At 37.2% G+C, this 22,438-nt stretch overlaps 1 protein-coding gene across 1 annotated transcript; it reads left to right on the top strand.

The window, feature by feature from the left end:
• Window positions 1–18: 18 nt before the first annotated feature.
• On the top strand, window positions 19–22,127 carry LOC113992577 (guanine nucleotide-binding protein G(t) subunit alpha-3-like). Its single transcript, XM_027730015.1, has 9 exons — window positions 19–27; window positions 2,063–2,180; window positions 8,564–8,606; window positions 9,918–10,059; window positions 13,437–13,594; window positions 17,429–17,557; window positions 20,148–20,277; window positions 20,484–20,637; window positions 21,937–22,127. The coding sequence occupies exons 2-9, from the start codon at window positions 2,063–2,065 to the stop codon at window positions 22,125–22,127; spliced, it is 1,065 nt and encodes a 354-aa protein (XP_027585816.1). The 5' UTR covers window positions 19–27.
• The last annotated feature ends 311 nt before the right edge of the window (window positions 22,128–22,438 follow it).

Genomic DNA, 22,438 nt, shown 5'->3' with positions numbered 1-22,438 from the left:
GAGGAGGAAAAGGAGGAGGAGGAGGATGTCCAACTCAAAAGGGAATCCTGTTTACTCTTCGGAGAACAGATTGCTGTGGATTTTTTTCAGCAACCTATAAAGAGTTTGAAGAGAGAACTGACGAAATCAAATGAATAAAATGTTTTAGATGCTGCATATTTGTGAAATACTTAGTCTTTATTTGTACGCATTGTCTTTATAGTGTGCTTGATTCAGAGATCTAATTATTTAAAGCCAGTTCCTGTATGTAGTCATAATAATGACAGAGAATTTTAGGAAACCTATACTATGGGACACACAATAATTTTCCATTGCTTTCCTTCTAGGAAAAATGATGTAAATGATGATTTATTTACACCCATTTTCTATCCATAGAACTGAATAATTTACCATGACTCTGTTCCAGTTTGATACTGTAAAAATTAAATGTGAAATGAACAGTTATTCTAGTAAATGCCTGGAACATTTCAGTAGTGATTTGGGCCTTTAATCTAGAGATGATGTTCATCTCCATGATTTGTGACTATAACAGTTAATTTTTAATTTTGTAAGTTTTTAGAAATGCTCAAACAGGCTTACTTTCTACCCCTCCTGAAATCCATAGGAACATTGTACTTGCTACAGTTCTGATAAACAAACACCTGACACTGATATCATACTTCCAAAGCTGCTTATTTTAATTTTTTAAACAAATTAGTTGTTACTATGGCTGATATGATGGTTTATTTTAAAGAATAAACAAAGTAGAAATATAAGCTTAACAAAACAGAGAATTTTCTTGCATTGTAAATATATGCAAAAATTCAGCTGTTAACAAGTGACAATTGTTCATTTCTGGCAAATCAGTGCAAGGAGACTTAAAAAACCTTCTAACATAACTGAAAATTACCTTCATACTTATTTTGCCCTTTAACATAATTTTCATGCTGAACCTCATATGCTTACATACTGTAAAGTCAGTGTGTTATTGATTAGTACTAGTGAATAATTGCAGAAGTGTAATATAATTTCATGTTTCTATTTTTGTACAACTGAAATACTTTGTAAAGTGAATAAGTGTGATACTAGAAAGAATTATATTCTTGCACCTTGGTGTATTATTGTATTTTGTATCTTTTAGTCCTAACAGTAATTCCATTTTTTCCACTGCCACATTATTACAGTAGATATATTTTCTCAATATACTGCTAACATCACATGTCAAGTAATATTTCCATCATATTTTATAAAATGCTTCTATAATACTGTTGCATTATGAAGAAATTAAGATGAAATTATCATGCCAGAGGGGAGAATCTGACCTATGTCCTCTCATATAAGAAGAGGTTTGGTGCTTTCAGCCAAAAATGATAACTGCTAATAAAATAATTAAGAAAAATAGAAAAGATATTACATTAATTAAGGAATGGCTGCAGAAAAATACTCCAAAGATGTTACAAATTAAAGTGTCCTTTACCATTACATAGTATGAAAATGCATCAAATATTCTGCATGCTAGTCAATAGATCAAAATAAAAATGTCTTGACCACGTAAATTCAAATTCTGTCATTTGTAAATAAAGAATACATATATTTAGCGCTATGACTACTGAGAAAGATGAAAAAAAATATGTAAATGCTTCAAAGATATCTAAAGGTTGTGTTTTTTGGTTTTTTTTTTTTTTGCTTCAGGGCGTACACACTGATTCAGGAGCTGAAAATTTTACCATGATCATAGTCATTCCCAATTTTATTGTTTCAAGACATCCTGCACATTTCCTTGAAACCTGTGAAACTGGAACCTCTGTGAACAAAAAGAGACCATGGTTTGATCTTGAATGGATAACTTTAATTCTATGACATCATTACACCACATTTTTGTGTCCCTATGTAAATCCTTGACTGTGGCATCTCCAAGTCATGTGACAGGTGAAAAAGGACCATTTGATTTGAAGGCTGACCACAGAGGTTGAATGGGATTTTTAAATTCTCTTTAAGCTCAGGCTGTTGTCCTTCTGAATTAAAGCAACCTCTCTGATAAGAATTATATCAGCTGGACAAACAGGATTTTTAACACCTCAAGATGGGCAGCGGAGCCAGTTCGGAGAGCAAGGAGTCAGCTAGGAGATCCAGAGAACTGGAAAAGAAACTCCAAGCCGATGCAGAGAGGGAAGCCAGGACAGTCAAACTGCTACTGTTGGGTAAATAGAATAAATGATTCTTTTCCATTGAGGGGTTGTTTAGCTCTGGAATTATATTTCAGTACAGTGAATTTCCCACCCCTCACTATTTTAATTGAAGAAGACAATTCTATAACATGTGTATGAAATGTTTTCTGGTCGTGGCCACTCATGAAGTCACAAGGAATAGGCTGGAAATGGCCATGTCACTGTATGTATTCAATTTTAAATGTTTGACTTTGAAAATTTTTAAGTGAAAACTTACTGTTAGAGTAAATGTTATGATTCTTGCTTACAAAACATAGCACAGATTTTTTTTTTTCCCCATGGATCCATACGCATTCATTTGCAGGAGGATTAAGTAAGATAACTGGTTACAATCCATAAGTGTCACAAGGTTGATATTGTTTATTTTCCAAAGTGTTGCACTTCATTTTTTGCAGAAGCAGAAAGTGATTTAGAATGGCTTTTTTGATGTATAAAAATGATATTGTGGAGAGTGGAATGAAAAGTATTGAGATGAATACAGATGAAAATTCTCATAAGCTACTACTTCTAATTCACACTATGATCAATTTATTAGCAGCCAGAGGCTCTAATGGCAAAAGAAAAAAAATATTTTTCTTTATACATCTTTATTCTTGTATCTTCTCTACCTTAGTACTATGCATGAATATCCAAGAGCATGATAACACTTCCACTGTCTTAATATTTTTCTTCTAACAGTATGATACCTATTATAAGAGTTTACATTGGTTTCTCCCAATGAATAGAAAAACAGCCTTTGATCATTGAACTGTTTCTCATTTTTCCTTCATTGTAACCTCAGTGCTTACAAATGCTTTTAAACTGACATTTACTCAGACATAACTAGATCCCTTAGATACAGTAAATCAACTTAACTCTGTTGTTTTGTATCTTATACAAAAAGTCTATTTATACTTGTCGAGAATCTATTATTATTCAAAAATAAATAAGAGAAAATCGTGCAGATTTTTCAAATAATAATGTAAAGTAACAATTTGAGACACTTTATGTACCATCAGGATTCAGATTGCAGCTTACAAAGTTTTTCAGTCCAGCAGAGAATGCAAAGATTTTCTGTACCACATTTATACAAAATATTGTCCCTACTGAGGCAAGCTTAAGTTGGTTAAAAAAAGCCCCAGAACAATATTTTCATTTAAATTTTCATAAAGTCTAAATAATTTTTATGTATTGTTAGAAAAGGAATTGGGACATCAAGTTAGAACCAGGGTCCATCTACTTTAGCATCATGTCTCTGACCTTATCCAACCTTATCTATGAGGAAGATGTAAGAAATCCTTTAAGAGGAATGTATAGGATAAAGAGGAATTTTCCAGATAAAGAGGAATTTATAAGTTAAGCAGTTTGATCTTCAAGCTTTTATGCCTTCACTGTATTAGTGAAGGCTGTTTTACACCAGGACACAAACCCCCCCTGCCCCTGCTGAACTTACGTATGTATTTAGTATTAAGGACTGTAGATTTAAATGTTTCCTAATGTATATAGTCAGTCTTTTTCTGACACTGTTAATATCAATCTCGAGATACCTTTAGTAAAATACTTTGAGATTCATTGCAAGCTATGTGAAAAAGACTTCTATTTAATTCATTTCAAATCTCAACATATCTCAGTTTCCTTAACTACACAAGCACTCTTTTCATAAGACAAGATGATGATTTGAATCTGAAATATTTTCTTCATAGATTTCTACAATATCTTCCTTTACTTGTGTCATACATGATAGAAATTCAAATTTGTCAGTGGGTAACATTTTGGAAGGTTTTTTCCTGCTGTTACAACAGATCATAAGGTCTTGGTAAAAAACATGTTGAAGAGAGAAAAAAAATATTATGGGCTTAACAGATTAAATTTTCTTGTTCTTAAAAAAGCAAGAGGTGAATTAACTGTGAGTCTGTTTGGAGCCTATTGCACTGCCAGAGTGAAAGTGTCTCTTGAACACCTAAACCCACAGATGCTGAAACAGTGTGTATAAGGGGCACCATGTATCCCCTTCCAGAGGGACTGTGTGAAAGGGCCAGATAGGAGAGGACTAAATCTACCGTGTTTGGATTTATACCTGTTATCTTTCCATACCTCTGAGGTGATGTCAGAAATGATACAAATTTTGGACTTCATAAATCAAGGGCAGGTCTATTCAAGCCAGCCTAGTCCTACCCTAATCCTAGGTTTCTGTTCAGTCAGACCTTATGTTGCCTCTGTACTGCAGAGCAGCTGTCACCATTGTTTCTTTTTGCAATAGGCAGATTGGTAGAAAACACTCATAAAAAAATTGGTATGTGTATCATAAGTTTTTCAGTGTGACCATTTTGTGCTTACATATAAAATGTAAAAACCCCAATGTGTACTGACCAATTCCTGAGATGATTATTAATATCTAGTGTGGTGCCTCTGTGCCCTCCAATGGGTCCCTTAGTAAAAAAGAAATTATATTCAGAAAACAAAGACACCACATTTGTTTATGTTAAGTTCTTTGACCTGGGCAAACACATTATCTGGCTGAGGTGATCTGTAGTTTATATGACATGCCCAAATAAACTGGGGGAGGAGGAGAATTATGTCAATTCTGACATTCCTCACAAGTTGCCCGGGAACCAAGAGGGTTAAGACCTTTATGTGAAGTGTTCCCATGCTGTCAAAGCTGTCCCATCCCCCAACAAATCTGGTCTCTATATCTATACTTCCAAAAAATCAGATTGTTTTATGAGTCTGGAACAAATTCCAAGGTGAAACTTTTATTTCTTTTGTATCAGGGCCCTATCTGGCCTGCCCCATCACATGCAGTTTATATGCTTTGCAGGATGCTAGTTTGAAATTTATTGGTGTGCAAAGTACAGTGTACATTTCAAATATGGCCAAAATAGCTGATGCTCACAGTGATGTTTCACAGGAATAAGAACTTAGATTCAATTTAAATAACCATTAAAACTTTCAAGTTATTTATTTTCTAAGTATTACTCCATGTCCTCATTATCTACAGTTTTCAGTGTCAGGACAAAACTCACCCTAAATAGACCTGGTCATCCTCAGCTCACTTTACTCTCTTTAGGACTAACCTCATACAATTTAGTTTAAACAGTTGCTTCAGGGGAACAAAAATTGCAGCTGTTTGTTTTAGTAGCAAATATTTTTCTCCACTGACTATAAAAGGTCTCTAGTAAGTAGTAGTGTAGAGATTTATAGTTTAGGTATTCAAAACCAGTTAAATGAATCAGTTACTGTGGTAATGAAGTTTAAGTTCCTGTTAACACCTGAACTGGAAACAGCACAAAGACAGTCCAATAATCCTAATGATGGGAATGCACTGATTTTCTTATTTAGGGGGTGGATCAGCGTTTGTCATTCTCTCAAGACAGTTAGAGCTTAGATTTTTCCTCTGGTTTCTTTCTCTTGTGGAGTAAGTTTGTTGAGTCTGGTAAGAGGACCAGGAAGATAGGATTTCTAGTCTGGTTCACAATGTCCAGAGCTCTGAATGGCACAGACAAGGCTCAGGCAGATGTGTGAAACATTTTCTGATTTTAATTTGAATATTTTCTTTTCCTGCTTTTTGCTAGTTTATGTCATTGTCAATGTTTTTTCTGACAGGTTTCAAACAGAGGATTCAATAAGGGTTTTTTTATTTCCTTACCTTTAAATATGAAAACTTTCCTAAACTAAACCTTTCCTTCCAGATAGTTAATAATTGTAAAGAGATAATAGCTCTTGATCAGAGACACAAAAGTACCTTAATATATACAAAGAACTTTCTTCAATGTCTCAGCAGATGCCAGTCCAGAAAGGAGCTTCTACTCTCCACAGCCATTCTAACAAATTCTGCTTAGAAAAACAGTAATGTCAAGTTACAGCTGAGGACCTGGGTTCTGTTCTGTTTTGAATTTGAGAGATTCTCACTCATTTTCAAGGCACTTCCAGTTTTTTCTCTATTTCTGCTCTGGCTTTATGCCTTGGTGACCTACAGAGAAGAGGTTGAGCAATGCCAGAGCAGCAGGGAAATTTGTGTCAAGCTGCTGGGGGACAGCTTCTTTGCAGCCATGCTACATGGCACTTCTTCTTGAGTCTCCCGTTCAGCCCCAAGGTGCCCAGAACCGTAATGGACTTGGGACTTGGTGGGATGCAGCTCTGGAATACCCAAAGCAAGAAGAGATGCAGGTTACAGCCAGTCAAAGTTCTGCGTGTACAGCACCTCACTGAAGGTGGATATGGCATGGCCTGTGACACAGTGAATGAGATCTCTGGGAAGAAGGGTCAACCTTACTGGCAGTGGGGACGCATTTCAGCTCCCAGGAACAGTCTCAGAGTTTCAGGCATTGACTGAGACTTTTGTGCTTGTATTTTCTGGGCATTGATCCATGTCAAGGAAATAGTGACAGAAATGAGAGGGAAATTTGAAAAAGCTAGAGTTTAAATATGTGAAATGTAAAATATGGGCTATGACATTTAAACTTTCTGAGCTCCAGGACAAGACTAAGTTTGACCTGAGTTCTCGTCTTTTATTTAGAAAATCTGGGCTTAAAGAAGATGCCTTCAGTTCCCTGCGTAGTCACATAAAGTATTTTGTTATGTACTATTCTCATTGTTTCTGCAAGAACAAGGCTACTACAGTGGGTTGAAATGCAGGTCTGTCCCTGCTGTCCCACTCTGGGGACTGGCCAGAGGAAGAGGCTGCCCCGGAAGGGGAAGGAATAAAGGAAGCAGGTGCAAAGTAACTTGTTCCTGACCCAACTCCTGTTGGACTCAATGCTGCTACAGCTGACATGACACTCCAGAGCGAAGCCAAAGTCTGAAAGTCATCTGTTGTTTAGATAAAAGCATTATTGGATCATAAAATAAAGAAGAGCAGAGGCAGAAAAATGCATCCAAAATATATAAATTACACCTCCCACTCTATTTTAACTTTTCTTTCAGATCTGGAAGACAGGTTCATTTCTATGTTATGATTCCTGGCATCTTTCCATGAGGTGAATGTATGAATTCTCAACACAGCCTCCTCTCTTCCCTACAAAAAGTGTAGCAAATACCACCTAGTTCTTCAGAAGAGCACGGAAAGAATAATAAATGATCTACAGTGAATTTGCATTTTTTCCAAACTGTGGCAGATGGCAGCATCAGCCCGTTTTGCATGGGCTTGTTTTTCTCCTGCATTTCTACCCTTACCACCATGGGTTTCAGAAAATGCTTTGCATGTGGTTTGCTATCTGTTGTGATTCATTTGAGTAAATTAATCCTTGCCATTTGAATGTTATTAGCTTTACAAAATGTGTTTGGAAAGTCTGTAATTGGTTTGTCCTGTTCACTGAGAAGCCCTTGGTTAAAAAACCTATGCCCCAGATTTTCTCTTTTGTCAGAAGTATTTGACACCATCCTGTGAGGCAAGTAATAATCTACAAAGAGAAAAGCAGTGATGAATCCTGTCCCATGAATTCACATTCAAAGTTGAATCCTCTCTTTAGGTGCTTTCAAAATCCATCTTTTGTTGGGCGGCTCTTGCCAACCCTCATCACTGTCATTGACCAAAGCTGATAGTCACTCATGTTGATTTCCAATGGAGACAGTTTACATTGTGCTTACTCACTTGCCATGAGATAAGAAGGCAAATTAATTGTACATAATCTGGTCAAACCTATGCCCTAGTTCTGCAACTGGCTGTGCAAGCAGATACCTGTACCTCCCTGACAGCTGTTTTCCTGCAGAAAAAAACCTGACAGTTTTCCTGCAGAATCATTCCCAAGCTGGAACTGTTGTGCTGCTCTGCAGGTTTCCCACTCCCAGCCACACTACTTCATGGCAGAACACCACGGGGCAGAGGAACTGGCAGGACACCAGGGTCAAGTCTTGTGCTCATGTGCTGCCTTTGCATCATGAGCTTGACCACATGCAAGTCTCCACATTCTGCTTTTCCAGTTTCTCAGAGAGGCTGGCTAAAGGGCATGTGCTGGTTTGGCTTATAAAAGGTCATAATGCACATTAAATCAGCAGCTACAAATCACGCAATGAATAGGACACTATCAGAAGCTGTAGCTTGTTCATGTCTTCCTGCCCATCAGCCAGAGATGAAATCAAAATATGAGCCATATTTCACTTCCTTGCTAATTAAAAAGTCTATATTTTTCTCTTAACTGGCTGAACTTTCTTTTGTTTTTAAGTGTCCCTTTCCTTTCCACAATTAATATTTGTACCAAGATTTTGTTGTTTTTAAATCCAGTTGGACACTAGAGAGGGTTTATAGTTAGTACAATGGGAATCTAAAACATCTGTACATTTCTTCATAGATAGAAAATTCTGTGTTCCAGAAAGTTATTTTTAGTACTTGCTTCTTATTCATCTATCAATCACATCTTCTCAACGTTCCCCTTCTGCAGGTGCTGGAGAGTCAGGGAAGAGCACTATTGTAAAGCAAATGAAGTAAGTATCTAAATATGCATATAAGTTGCTGAATTTGGTATTTGTAATATAAGCTATCTAGCTAATAACTTATTACAATGTTTATGCTTATATGAATAAAATGCAAAGAAACATCATTCAAATAAAGTTATTGTTCAATTGCACAATAAATAAAAAGTCACTTTGTAAGCACCAATCTCTTCCTGTGTAAAAATCAAGGAAACTGTTTTACAAAAGCAGTAATACTAGCCTGAATTTAAGTTCCCCTACCTATTTAATATCTTCGCCAATGCATTTTAAAGAGTTAAATAAAAAATATTGTGTCATAAGAACAATTTTCTATTATTCAAGTAGCTCATCTTGTAATAAGACAGATTCAGAACCATCCATCAAATACTTTGATAATCCTTTTTCTCCAGTTAAATGGTGGATAAACTTATTTCTGGTTTAAGTTCCATTCAGGAGACCCTCCCTATTCAGCAAACCATTGAAGTGTATTGTGCTCAAAGCTTCCCCAAATAGGAGCAGATTAAACATTCCTCTGAACTGCGCACTTTAAGAAGGCTGATAAGCCTTAACAGTATGGAGGAGGGGGCAGAACAGTGCAAAGATGAAAGTTATATTTAAAGCCCTGTGCTGTCAACTTGATCACAAATATGAATTATTTTACAGGAAAACTGTTCAGAAAATTATCATTTTTCATATAAAATGTCATCTTTCTGTCACAACCAATGACTTCTTTTTAAGGAATTTTTTTCAGTTAAAAAAACCCAATTTCAGTTTTGGTGTGGTTTTTTTTCAGTGAAGCCTAATATTTTCCAAAGAAGGTTGATACAAAAAAAAAAAAAAATTTTGCTGAAAATAAAATTTTCACCAAAATCATGGAAATTTTACTCCTATTAATATAATATTCTCATTAATAAACCTCATTTTTTTCAGTCTGAAGATTTCAATCGAAGTTATATCCGTCTACTGGGCTTTGCCAATATCTACTGATGCTCAAAATATAGATATGCTCAAGGCCCTAAAAAGATGGGGATGGTTATGAAAGATAATTTTGCTTGATGCACAAGGTGAAAAAACAGAACCTGTTCAGTTAGATTGGGTTCACAGATTTAACCTCACATAGATGGAGAAATTGCTGTTTCCCTGTTCTAGCAGAATAGGCAGATCAACCATTGATAAATGTTTTTCCAAGGACCAAATGGATTAAGTTCTTTTTTCTGCTGACCACAAAAGCATCTGATCTGACGCTTTTTTTTTTCTTTTTTCTTTTTTCTTTTGAATACATCCCATAAAGCTTTTTTTTTTTTCTTTTTTTTTTTACACCAGGATCATCCATAAAGATGGTTTCACCTTCGAGGAACGCATGGAGTTCAGACGTATCGTTTACAGTAACACCGTGCAGTCTATCCTGTCTATTGTGAAAGCAATGACTAAGTTAGGAATCAGTTATGAAAACCCTGCTAGAACTGTGAGTATGATAATATTTATCTTGAAATAGACATTGAAACACCTTTTTTTCATAGTATAATAGTAGAGACTAGTAGAACAAAGAGGGTCCAGTATTTTCTTTATGGCAGTGGAAACCAAGTACTGCTTGAGTTACATGTGACAAGATGTATTTTTGTTTTCTCAAGACTGATGCCCAAAGGTCTAACCTTTGCCTAAATTGCCATTTTGATTGTTACAAAAGAAATTATCAACTTGCAAAGACACAATTAAAAAAAAAAAACAATAAAAACCCACAAAACCCAACAGAACCTTTTCTTAGCTGCTTAGTCATTTATTGCTATTGGGAAACGTAAAAAAAATATTTCCCTTTTATGAACAAACTTTGGGGTTCAGCCATGTAAGGAAGGGTCATGTAGACTTGTTGGGAGCCTTTCAGTTTGGCATTGCTTCTGGAGCAGAGACCTCCCTGTTTTATGGATGCAGTACTAGCCTGCTGGCACCATGGGGAGGTGGAGTCTGACTTTCCTGGCACAGTTGTCAATCCTCTGCACAGGGACATAGAGGCAAAGCCACGACAAGGAGACCTGCTATCTCTTGTCAATCACATTGAATTTTCAGGGACAGAAATGAAGGAAAAACTTTTCTTCTCTGTGCAATGATTTAGTCTATTGCCTGTAATTCAGATCTTGCTGAGAGTTTCTCAAAGGTCTGTCAGAATAGCAGTTGATTCCAGTTTTGGCAAATTCTGCCTAATCCCTAGAGGTTTATCTTGGAGGGAATAACATCTGCTTATCTGAAAGAGCTTTTCTTGTTCCAAAATCTACATTTCATTATAGTGACATGTGGTACTTTGACCTAAAAAATGATAAACAAAAGCTTGAGAGGTTACTAAAGCTCACACAGGCATTTGACAAAAATAGAAATTAAATGTTTTCCATGAATGCAAGTCATTCAAACAAGCCTAACAAAGCCCAAAAGCAGCACACAGAAAATAGGACAATGTTAACGTGCTGTACTGCATAAGGACTTGTCAACCAAACTACATGGCCTAAGACAGCTAGACCTTGCAGCATCTAGCCACAGGTCTTGGCTTAGCCCATGATATCTTAGCCCGTGGTCCAGACTTTCTTTACCACCTGTAATTAAAATATATTCTTCCTGTGTCCTAGTTTCAGTCTCTTTTCTCAGCCCTGCCAAATTTTCTGAGATATTTATACATGCTCACTCTATGCCAGTTTCATAGACATTCTTTTCAAGGGATTTCACAGCCTGGAGAACTGGGAATTGAAAATTTTTGTTAAATAGCCCAGTTCATTTCTTAGCATTATATATAATCAAATGCAGAAAACACAGGTTTTGTAAGTTTATCATTTATAGCACAGTCAGCGCACTCTTATTGTCATTGCAGAATAGGCCTCCAGGAACATGGTTGAATACAACTTTATAAAATATTTGCAGTACCTGTCTTCTCTCCCCCTCAAAATATGTAAGAACAATCTGGATGTGAGTTTTAAAGAAAATAGAAATTTTGGTCACATTTATTTGAATTGCCACTAAACCTTGCCCTTTCTTCCAAGAACCCCCAAAAAATTAGCTTCCCTTTCACATAAAATCATAAGCCATTGGTAAGCTTGAGTTGTTTTGAGATAAGCTTTGATTTCAGTTGTACTTTGCTTTTTTTCTGTCCTGGACCATATTTAACTGCCTAAAGTTGTCTAGTCCAAGGGCTGGGATTATCTTGGTCTTGAAAGCAATGGGTTTACTCATGTTCCAGGTCTGCCTGCAAATCTCTCTTTTTGGTCCTTAAAGGGCCTCGGAACTTAATTTAGAGAACATCTGTTCTGGGAAAGGAGGTAATTTTTTCTTTCTAAAGGCTCATTCCAATCTATTTTTAATATGAAAATCATCTGAAGTCTGTGCAAATGACAGTGAGAAACAAAACGTTGTATAAATCAGGTTTATGATAAGCTCAATCTGCTGCTTAATCTTCCTTCATTATGTAAGCACCAAAATCCACATTTGCCACCTTTTGCATAATAATCAATGAACATTTACCCCGCACCCGGAGGCTCTGAGCTCAAGGTTTCTTGATGGAGGTCATTCACCCAACAAATCCAACCTAGTAGGTGGATAACTGTAATCATTACATGATATGTCATGAAGGAGAGAACATTCAAACTCATATCTTGAAGCTGAACCCTGGAGACAAATGCAGGGCACACAAGAGAAAGTGTGACCCAGTTCTGCTGATCCCAGCACTGCATGAGAGGATGAGGGTGTAAAAAGAGATGGTGGGGTTTAATGTAGAAGAGCAGTTATAGAGCTGCCCACCTTCCTTTTTCCAATAAAGGCAATTTTCTAGTGGTAATTTCCCCCTTTTTTTTTCCCCGTACTAACTCAATTTCTGCAAAATTTCAGAAAACATGCAATGTTTCATATTTGTTTCTGACTTCTGTGAAGGTTCCATAAACTTCACTTTCTATTGAGAGAGATAAAGATATAGCACATTCCTAAAATAAATTATTGTGAAGATATTTTCTATTTTTGAATAAAACATACTCCCTGCCAAAACAGTGTCTATCAGAATCCATTTATACTGTTGCAACTATTGACTGAGAGTCACTTCAGTTGTCTACTTATACAACTAGGAAGGAATTATATTTTATAATTATCCCCTGCTGTGGCAGTGTATCAAATGACTCTATTTTAATCATGCTCTTTATTCACAGTGCATCCCTAAGCTGTTAACTACTGAAAAGAAATATTTTTAATGTAATAGACTACTGGAAGTATTTTTGATTTGACTACAAAAGGAAGAAAATATAGAATAATATATCTAAAATATTTGGGATTTTGTTCTGGTGCAGGTTTTTTCTTCCCCACATAAAAGAACATATAGGAAATCCATTCACTAGTTATATTCATTTTGTCACATTTCTCACTGTGGCCTAAAGCTAGAAATTTTTTCTTTCAAATACATTCAAAAATACATTTATCTATAGATTTCTGTTTAGATATAGTTAACTTTAAATATCCTTTCTAATTTAATTTTTGATACCCTAGTACTCTCTCTTACAATAAAAGCCTTACTTCCAAATTGGACTTTTTGTGAATACTTGTGCCAAGATGAAACAGAGACCTTGTATGAACAAAACAAAACAAAAAAAAAAAGATGGAAACTCTGTGTATCATGATTTAAGTCTAACCTTGGTACTAGCTAAAGGGAAGTGAGCTTGTAAAAGGATGTTTACACACACACAGGCGAGAACAGCTACCTGGAAAAAAAAGTGAAAATGAGAAATTTTTCCCCTGCAACTCATTATAAACCAAGCACGTCTTCAGGGAGGTGGAGGGGCACAGCGCGCTTGCACAATATTTACTGAAATTTCTCTTTAGGAAGATGAAAGGAAGCTGTGTGCCATGGCAACAACTCTGGAGGATGGCAACATGTCTTCTGAATTGGTTGAGCTCATCAAACAGCTGTGGCGTGACGGCGGGACCCAGGCCTGCTTCGCCAGGGCAGCAGAGTACCAGCTCAGTGACTCGGCAGCCTAGTAGGTGACAGCAGCTGCTGAGCAGCTGGCTACTGCTGCATTGGACAGCTAGGAAGGCTTGAGACAAGAACTACCCCTCATGTGCAGCAAATGGAAATTATTGTTCATTAACCAGAAAAAGAATGAGGGTGTTTTGCTAATGTTCATGACATATTAGAAATGTTTAACTAAAGGAAACAAGTGAAATTAAGGAACAACTTGTTTCTGTGTTTGTTTAAACCATAAAAAAAAAAAAAAGGGTCTGTTCTCTCTCTGGCTAATTCTAAGACTGACAAAATGGGGGAAAGGGTGAATTGAAATGGCTTATGTTCTACCTAGAGTTGTACTTTGTACACATTTCAAGCTGCTAAATGTAAGCCTGGAGAAAACTGTAAAAACTTTCCTCTAAACTAATCCAGCTGCATGGATAGGTGGGCCATTACAATGTCAGCATCCAGCTGAGTCAGTGGTGCTGCAGCCACTCTCTAACCTGACTGCTTCAGCTTCCTCTCTGTCCTGGGAGGTGGCAGACAGATAAGCAGGGGACTAAGGATGCTCAGCTCTGACCCCATGAAGGGTCACTGTTGAGCTGGGGCACATCTCTTACCTTAGCTGGACTCAGTGGGTTTAGACTTTTCATGACTCCCTGGCTTGGCTGCTTCTATAGCTGTTCTTTCAGGCTACAGTCCTGCTCTGCTGTCTTCTTGCTCAGCTCATACAAGACCATGAGTTTTCCCAAGGTGTGCAAGTCTGACTCTGGACCTGGGGCAGAAGGTTGTTCCAGCTGAGGTCCATCTTCCATCTGCATTTGGAGGCTTCCCTGCTCCTGCAGCTCCTCCTGCAGGCTGAGGGCACCTGCAGAGTGAAGCCTTCCAAGGTGTTGGGTGTCCCTTCTACTCAGCAGGGAAAGGCATGGCTGGAGGCTGGGCTGGGAGCCAGGCAACCTGAGGGCAGTCACAACTCAGTACCTGTAGATAGTACAGGGGATATACCACGAAAATATTAAAAATTCTTTATCTGTTTATATCTTCCAAACAAGAATGAAGAATGCAAGATTCCTAAGCAAAGAAAATACTGCCTGTATTTATTTATGCTTTATTTGACAGTATTTTATGGCAGCCTTGTATTCCTATAGCAATAGGGCAATCTTTTTTTCTTAACATACCCTTTCTGATAGGCCCCACTGCAGTTCTCAGCACTAAAACCCTGTAACAAACCATCAAAATTAAAAGGAAAAACACCTCTTTACATTAAAAAAAAAAAATCACCTCTTTACCAGCTAACACTATGCCTGGCAGATTAGGTTTTGTTTTCTGAAAAGAAGACAGGAGAGTCTAAACTAATTCCCTCTCAGTGTTATGTTCTCTGTCATTTTTTAACTTGCAATAAGTTTCAGTATTTAAGTAAGTTAATATAGACTGTGTCTGTAATCACTATTTATTGCTAGAGTTACATTAAAAGCCACTACAGCGATATGTTTTTAATCTGCTTGAACACTTCTGAAAATCCTGCTAATCCTCTGTCTTCATTTTATGGCACCTGATGCTTCTAAAATCTAGCCTTTGGCTCTGAACCTTTAAAATCAACAATATTTGCCCTTGCTGCTGTGCTTCTAATGATCAGTTCAAAGCCAGCTACGGTCAATTAACCATCTAATGCTGCAGTTCAATTTCTTTTAAAACCAAAACCCTGTTCCTCAGCTCCCATGAATCAGCTCCTACAAAGAATATTGATTTATATTGTGCAAACTCTGACTTTCTGAGGTTATCTTCTCTAAGACTTTTCATTATTAATTCATGCTAATGAAGTTTGATCACTGCCTTTCCTTTGTGTGTTTTAATTGGGAAAAAAATGAGATCTTCTGAATAATAGAAAAACTCCCTCTATACTAAATTTGTCTGGAATTTCTTCCTTAGACTCACCTGGAATTAATTCTGTTTTAATAGGGAGTGATGAGTAAGGAAAGGGCAAAAGAAAGATTATATATTGTGACCTTAAATGTCATTGTATAGCTACCAGTAGTACATGGTGCATCTTGCTTACTCAGTCCTTTGCCTCTCAGGGTAGGACTCATGTCTCCTAATTCAGGCCAAGGAAAGATCAGCATTTGGATTGACCTAATAATTTCCATTCCCTCCTTTGCCAGTGAAGAGCTGGTCTGCAGAGTCTCCCCTTGAGGCTGCCTACAACTTTAGGGGGAGTCTGAAGTTCCCTCTCTTGCTCCATTAGCTAGATAATTAACTTGGTCTAATTTTGTATGCAATTACAATTGTCTGTCCTGAATTGAATTTAGGCATTTGTGAACTAAGAACTATCAGAACTTTATAAGCAATTTTACATAAAAGTGTTTGGTTTAGTGCTTACATGCCTTGTAAATAGCAAAATGCCTTTTGTTGCTTCCTTCCACAAGGGTGAGCTGAGATGAGTTTGCCTCAGGCCCTACTCAGAGAAACAGAGATATATTGCCTTTTTTTTTTTAAAAAAAAAAAACACCACATTGTTTCCTGGCCTCAAATAATGGACAAACATTGAATTACTCAGATCAGCACTCCTTGCTGAGTGGATACAGTCTATTCAACTTAAAATGAGAAAATCCCATTTGGAAGCATTACTTGGAAACATCCAAATGAAAGATTCTAGCTTTTTAATTTTTTTATTTTATTTAATTTTATTCAATTTTATTCTATTTTTTAATTATTATTATTTTACAGATTTGTTAAATATTGCAGACAAGGATGAGGAGCTGTGAGGTTTGTTTTGGAAGCTTCTGGTTAAACTGAACAGCAGAACTTGATGCTGGGCAGACAGTGTAGAGAGGGAAAAAAGGTGGCCTGAATCCTGATAAACTTTAGAGAGACAGTGTTTACTTTGTCAGAGACACGAGGCTGCAAATGGAATGGTGCCAACTGGGACACCAAAAAGCTTGAAAATGTTTCAACTGCTATATGTGGTTTCTTGCTTTTGGCTTTGTTTTTTCTTTGAATATTAGCAGTTAAAAGGTAGGAAGTTACCCAGTCATCACCTCTTCTTTTTCTTTTGGCAATTCATAACCTCTCCAGAGATTCCTAGACCAGCCAGTAGAATTCACAGGCCCTGTCCAGCCATTAATAGAAAGCTTTGTGCTCCTTGAAGACACAGGTGAAGCGTTGGTGGTAGGACAAGAGCAGGCTTGAAGATCTGGTTTGGATTCTCATTTTGTGCAGATTTTATCTCTGTATGCCAGAAATAAAGGCAAGTAATCCATACCTTTCCAGGGGGTTATCGGAATACTAATGCAGGGGACCCTCAGCTACATTGAAGCTTTTGGTTTTGATTACAAAATTTATTTTTTTTAAAATTACCATGTACCTTCCGCTTGTAAACTGAGAGGTCTACAGGGAAAATAGCCCCTAAAAGTTAATTCTTCCAAAATATTATGCTCTCTCTTTCATTTAGGAAGGAAGATACTGTTGCCAGCAGTCTGAGATGCTGTGGTGACTCCTAATGCATCTGCTTCTCAAAGATGCTTGTGGTTCTTCCCCTGTGGTGGAAATCCCCACTTGCTGAGACAAAATGACCAAACCCCCTTACCTGACAAGGTGGTTTTTTGGCACCCCTGAGGAAAATAAGGATTGTCCTGAACAGAAATTCTCAGGAAGATATTTATTATGTACAACTAAATTACATTTCTACATGCAAGGAAAAAAAAAGGAAAGCTCTGGACTGTGGAGCTAAGTTGTATAAAACCCAGTAGCATTGTATTTAAATGTGTAATTTACATTAAATATTTAAAAGTGGCTCAGTATGAAGTGATTGTGTAATGTACTTTTCACCTTTTGATTTCACCAACCACCATTTCTTTTTCACTCTCCTTAGTTACCTCAATGATTTGGACAGGTTGGCAATGTCAGACTATGTGCCCAGTGAGCAAGATGTTCTGCACTCCCGAGTGCAGACAACTGGGATTATAGAGACTCAGTTTTCTTTCAAGGATTTGAACTTCAGGTATGAAAGCCATATTTGACAGTTTTCTTGGGTTTTATCTTTCTTAAGCATTTTCTTTCAAAGGCATTGACCTATTATAATGAAGGTAATCCCATTGTGATATCCTTGAATCCAATCTTATTTAACATTTTGACACAGTAAAAAGAGAAGATATTTTACTATCAGTACTCCAACTTTGAGCATATAATGAACCATTATACAGAAGTCTCAGAATATTGGGTTCTCAGAGGACATTTTTACATATGTAAGTGTCTAAAAAGCATTAGTTGTATCCTCCCATTTGAATAATTGTGACATTTATGAAATTTGCCTGCCTAAATGTCCTTAACGGCATGCAAAAACATTTGATGACTATCAATTTGCATGCACTCTCAACCTTCCACTCTTCTTTTGAGAATGGAAATAACTGCTCTTAGCACTGCAATGCCCTACACTTGGAAAAAAAAATAAATAAATTTCTGTCCCATAGGAAATTTCAACATTATCATGCATGCCTTCATGCTCATTTAAAATGAAAAGCAAAATGATCGGAAAAAATTTTTGAAAATAATGCCTCTGAGAAATTTGACTGAAATATTTTATACATTTACTCAAAATTTTGTTATGCTTGGTGAACCAGTTAAAAACATCCAATTCCACATGAAAATGGATTTGAATGAATTATGGTAGTTTCAGTGTTCTATAATGCTTTTCTCTATGGACTGAAATCCATTTAATTCTTAGTTTAAAGGCTGGGGTGCATACTGAGGAATGCAGTCTAGACAAGAAACTGCCTGTAGAGACAGACAGATTTATAAAGCATGAGCATTATAACTTTTACATTTTTCATTCATCTTCTTTTTTTGTCCTCATGTGCCAATTAAAGATTCCCCAAACTCTCTACAGTACCACACAGATGCTTTGACATAACAGAGTTTACATATACAAGATGAGATTCTGAAGTAGATGCCCTACAAATAAATTATTATCTGCTATTAATATTCTGGTCACTTGTGAAAATTCAGCACTTACCCACGAATTCTGTAGTACAATCTCATAGATATCATATTCTTTTTCTCTGGTTAACATATTTCCAGACAGCTTTGTATACTGGAAATTTGAGTGCCTTCAGTTACAATCATAGTTTATGTAAGAAAGAAATTCAGGGTGGAGAAAGAAATCACCAGAATGCAAACAGTCTTTGACATGGATGTTATCAGTCCTGCTATTAGAATACCAGCATTAGTGTCTAGGTCTAACTGAAATGCAGCACAACTGAGAATTTATTACCCAAGTGTCTGTAAACAGACATGGCATGTTCCTAATGCCACCACAGACACAAACCCAGCATTTTTACCCTTTCTGCTATGCATTATAGTAGTGTTATGTGACTAAATTCAGCTAGTTGCAGACAGTTGAATAATAGGAGGTAAAACCACCACAAAATAGTTTGAGGGATTTGAGCTGCTGTAGGGATGCAGAGCAGTTATAAATCCATTTTAACCAGCCAGTTACTGCTACTTTGTATTATCAGAGCAGTGCAAAACAGCTGGAGGATCCTGATGACTCTGCACTCAGTTTGATAAGTACCATAGAAGCATCTATAAAGAGAGGAACACTTCCACATTCAGAGTGAGTTTAGGGTGATGTACGAATTGGGCTTTGGGTCACAAGCCACACATGCATAAAAAAATCCCTATGAACAGATGCCTCATTCACCAAACACTTGTCCCTCTTCTGAAGTGAGTGAGGCAGAAAACATTTTGTATCTGCAAATATAAGTGGGAATTTTGAAAGCTAGGGCTAAGCAGAACAGTGGTAGCTTTGATGACAGCTCCATCCTAGTTTGGCCCTAACTAGATCCCATCTAGGTGTGCTCAATTGGCTTTGGATCCCTTATAAAGAGTCCATCTAAAGTTCATATGACTACCTAAAAGTACTACTTCCTGGCAAAGTGTGAAGGAAATTAATGCAAACAAGGGCACCCCTACAGTTCCCTCTCTACAAAAGAAGGGATTCCTACTCCGCAGGAATTGCTGCTTAAAGAACAACTAATGAGGTTGATAGGGCAGAGACCTCCCTACAGAGGTGTGCTGTAGGTTGTATAGCAAGCTCAGTGATCTCACACCAGAGCAGTGAGCAGACAGCAAAATCTAGTTACACATAACCGGTGGGTCAACCTGTGACTCACTTCCAGTCATAAGCCTTATTGACCAATGTGTCAGTTCACTGCAAGCAAAACCATGAAGTAGCAAATGACACCGAATTTAAGGGTCTTCTACCGATGTTTCAGAACTCTCTCCTGAATAAATCCTTGTCTGCAAGTCTTAGTACTGCACTGAGCCCTTATACAGAGATGCAGAGCCCCACCTGAAAGTACTGAATGTTTTTCTTACATGCAGGTTTTTAAGCCTTTACGTTTTGTTTTGTGCCCACTACAAAGCCATGAATAACACATAGGACTCCTTGACCTGTTGGGATAGAAACAGATCGATATTTGGAAAAGCTGAATACTTGTCATTCATCTCCAGTTGACTCTGTGTGTTACAGCATGACTACATCCTTACTAGTTAGTGCTTTACATTGTACATATGTTATTTTTTCTCCAAAGGATGTTTGATGTGGGTGGACAGCGATCAGAGAGAAAAAAGTGGATTCACTGCTTTGAGGGAGTTACTTGCATCATATTCTGTGCTGCACTCAGTGCCTATGACATGGTTCTGGTGGAAGATAAAGAAGTGGTGAGTCAGAAGAGACAAACAACACTTTTTGCTTCTAAGTTTTAATGTACTTTCTGATGGCATATCAGAACTATTCCTGTTCCCTGATAACCATTTAAAGGCTATTACACTGTATTGGTTCTTTCCAGTAAAGAACATTACAGTAAAAATGACATACGGAGATGAGATTTGTCAGTCTCTCATATTTACCTTTTGCATCTCAACAGAATAGAATGCACGAAAGCCTTCATTTGTTCGACAGCATCTGCAACCACAAGTGCTTTGAAGCCACTTCAATTGTGCTGTTTCTAAACAAAAAAGACCTCTTTCAAGAGAAAATAACAAAAGTTCACCTGAATATCTGCTTTCCCGAGTATAATGGTAAGTTTGGAGTGTTCAGAAGAAAATACATTCAGATGATTAGCGCAGGCCATGCATTAAAGATGGAGACTTTGACTCAGGTCACCTATATATAACCCTTTAAATATTCAGCATCTTATCTAAGCATCTAGCCTTTCTCACAAAAGAATGGTGTGAGACAGACATTGCCAGAATTCAACTCATCTCACCTACTCCTTACCCTTGGGTGGGTTCGTCTTTCTCTCTGGAGATGCTTATTTCTCTCCATTGGTGGTAGAGGAAGCTGAATAACCCAGAAGTTTCAGAAGTGTGGTGTGATGAACCCAGCCAGTATTTCAGTGCAGTAACTTACCACTCACACACACATCATAACTGAATCCAAGTTTTTGTCCCTGTTTTGAGAACTTGTTCTATTAAAGAAGTCTGCCTCTTTTTGTATGTCACAGTAGTGTCTACTGGAAATAAGAATAACACCAGATGTTCCCAGCTGATGCAAGAGAATATATAAGGCTATGTCAGGAAGTGCCAGAGAAAAACCAAAATCAGTTCATATTTTAATATTAACCTAATGTATTTATGATAGGGAGTGTCCAGAATGAAGCATATTATTAGAAGATGGGTTCTGTGTACTACCTGAAAAACAGCTCCATCACTCCATTTCTCAGGAAATAAACACAGCAACCCAAAATTGCTCAGTGGGATAATCAGACATGATGTACTAGACTCAGTGGAGCTACACCACTTCACCCTTGCCCGAGGCTCAGACAGGATGGGAGCCAGCAAAGGCTCTCAGCAGCCGCTCCCTGCTCCAGACTTACAGCGAGGCCGTGGCACCAGTGTCCACACCTGCTGTTGCTCTAAAGGAGTGCTACCAAAAGGCAGAAAAGCTGCATGAAGAAATTAAGACTGAATACAAAAGCACTTGATTTTTTTCCCTTTTTCCTTCTTCAATTCTTTAATCTCTTAATTGTTATATTTCCCACCAAATTTGTCTCTTATCTGTCTGAATCCCTTTGAATTTATGTGCATTCAGTTTTCCTTCTGTTTCTCTCACTTTCTTCTCTCTCTTGAAGGTCCTTCACTGTTTCACACTGGCTTACTCAGGAGCATTTCGCTTCAGAAATGAGGACTTCTGGTTAGGCTTTGGAATTTAGATTTAGGGGAGCAGTTTAGATACAAAATTTTCACACCTAATGAAGTTAATTCCAGTAGAAAATAAAAAAAAAAAGGCAGAAAAAAAAAGTTCTTGTCTCTTTGCAGTTCTTAGGAAGTACCAGTTGAAATTGTGTCTTCTCTTGTTTTTGCTGGTTTTTCCACTAGGACAAAACACATTTGAAGATGCTGCAAACTACATCAAGAAACAATTCCTAGACTTGAACATAAGGAAACAAGATAAAGAGATATATTGTCACTTGACTTGTGCCACGGACACCCAGAATGTCAAATTTGTTTTTGATGCAGTCACAGATATAATAATCAAAGAAAATCTGAAAGACTGTGGACTTTTCTAGCTGTTCATGCTCAGAGCCTCAATCCATTTTCCTCTCTTCATCTGATGTGCTGACTGAAATAGAAAAACCCCTCTAGGTAAGAAACAGTATCAATAAGACACCCGTTAGCAGTCAGTTGAAGCCTTGGGTACAGCCTGATCATTTCAGACCAACACTGAGTTTCCATATCATAGGAAGATTGAAAAAAATTACTCCTGTTCCACAGAGGTGCTGGCTGCTGATAAATCCTACTGGAATAAAAGCCACATTCCTGTTTAAGCTGATATTATAGAATGATCAGATGGTTTGGTTTGCAAGGGACCTTAAAAATC

The sequence above is a fragment of the Pipra filicauda genome, unplaced genomic scaffold (genome assembly GCF_003945595.2).
Source record: "Pipra filicauda isolate LSUMZ 115617 unplaced genomic scaffold, ASM394559v2 scaffold101_size5749837_pilon, whole genome shotgun sequence".
NCBI classification, from domain to species: Eukaryota; Metazoa; Chordata; class Aves; order Passeriformes; family Pipridae; genus Pipra; species Pipra filicauda.
Note: the sequence above shows the minus strand (reverse complement) of the source record. Positions and strands in the feature narration are given on the sequence as shown.

What these genes read in the sequence shown, in the direction of transcription:
- LOC113992577 (XM_027730015.1), top strand. Translation starts at nt 2,063, where the DNA reads ATGGGCAGCGGAGCCAGTTCGGAGAGCAAGGAGTCAGCTAGGAGATCC. An exon ending in TTCAAGGATTTGAACTTCAG is followed by an intron (nt 17,558 to 20,147) that starts GTATGAAAGCCA and finishes TTTTCTCCAAAG; the next exon opens with GATGTTTGATGTGGGTGGAC. An exon ending in TGGTGGAAGATAAAGAAGTG is followed by an intron (nt 20,278 to 20,483) that starts GTGAGTCAGAAG and finishes GCATCTCAACAG; the next exon opens with AATAGAATGCACGAAAGCCT.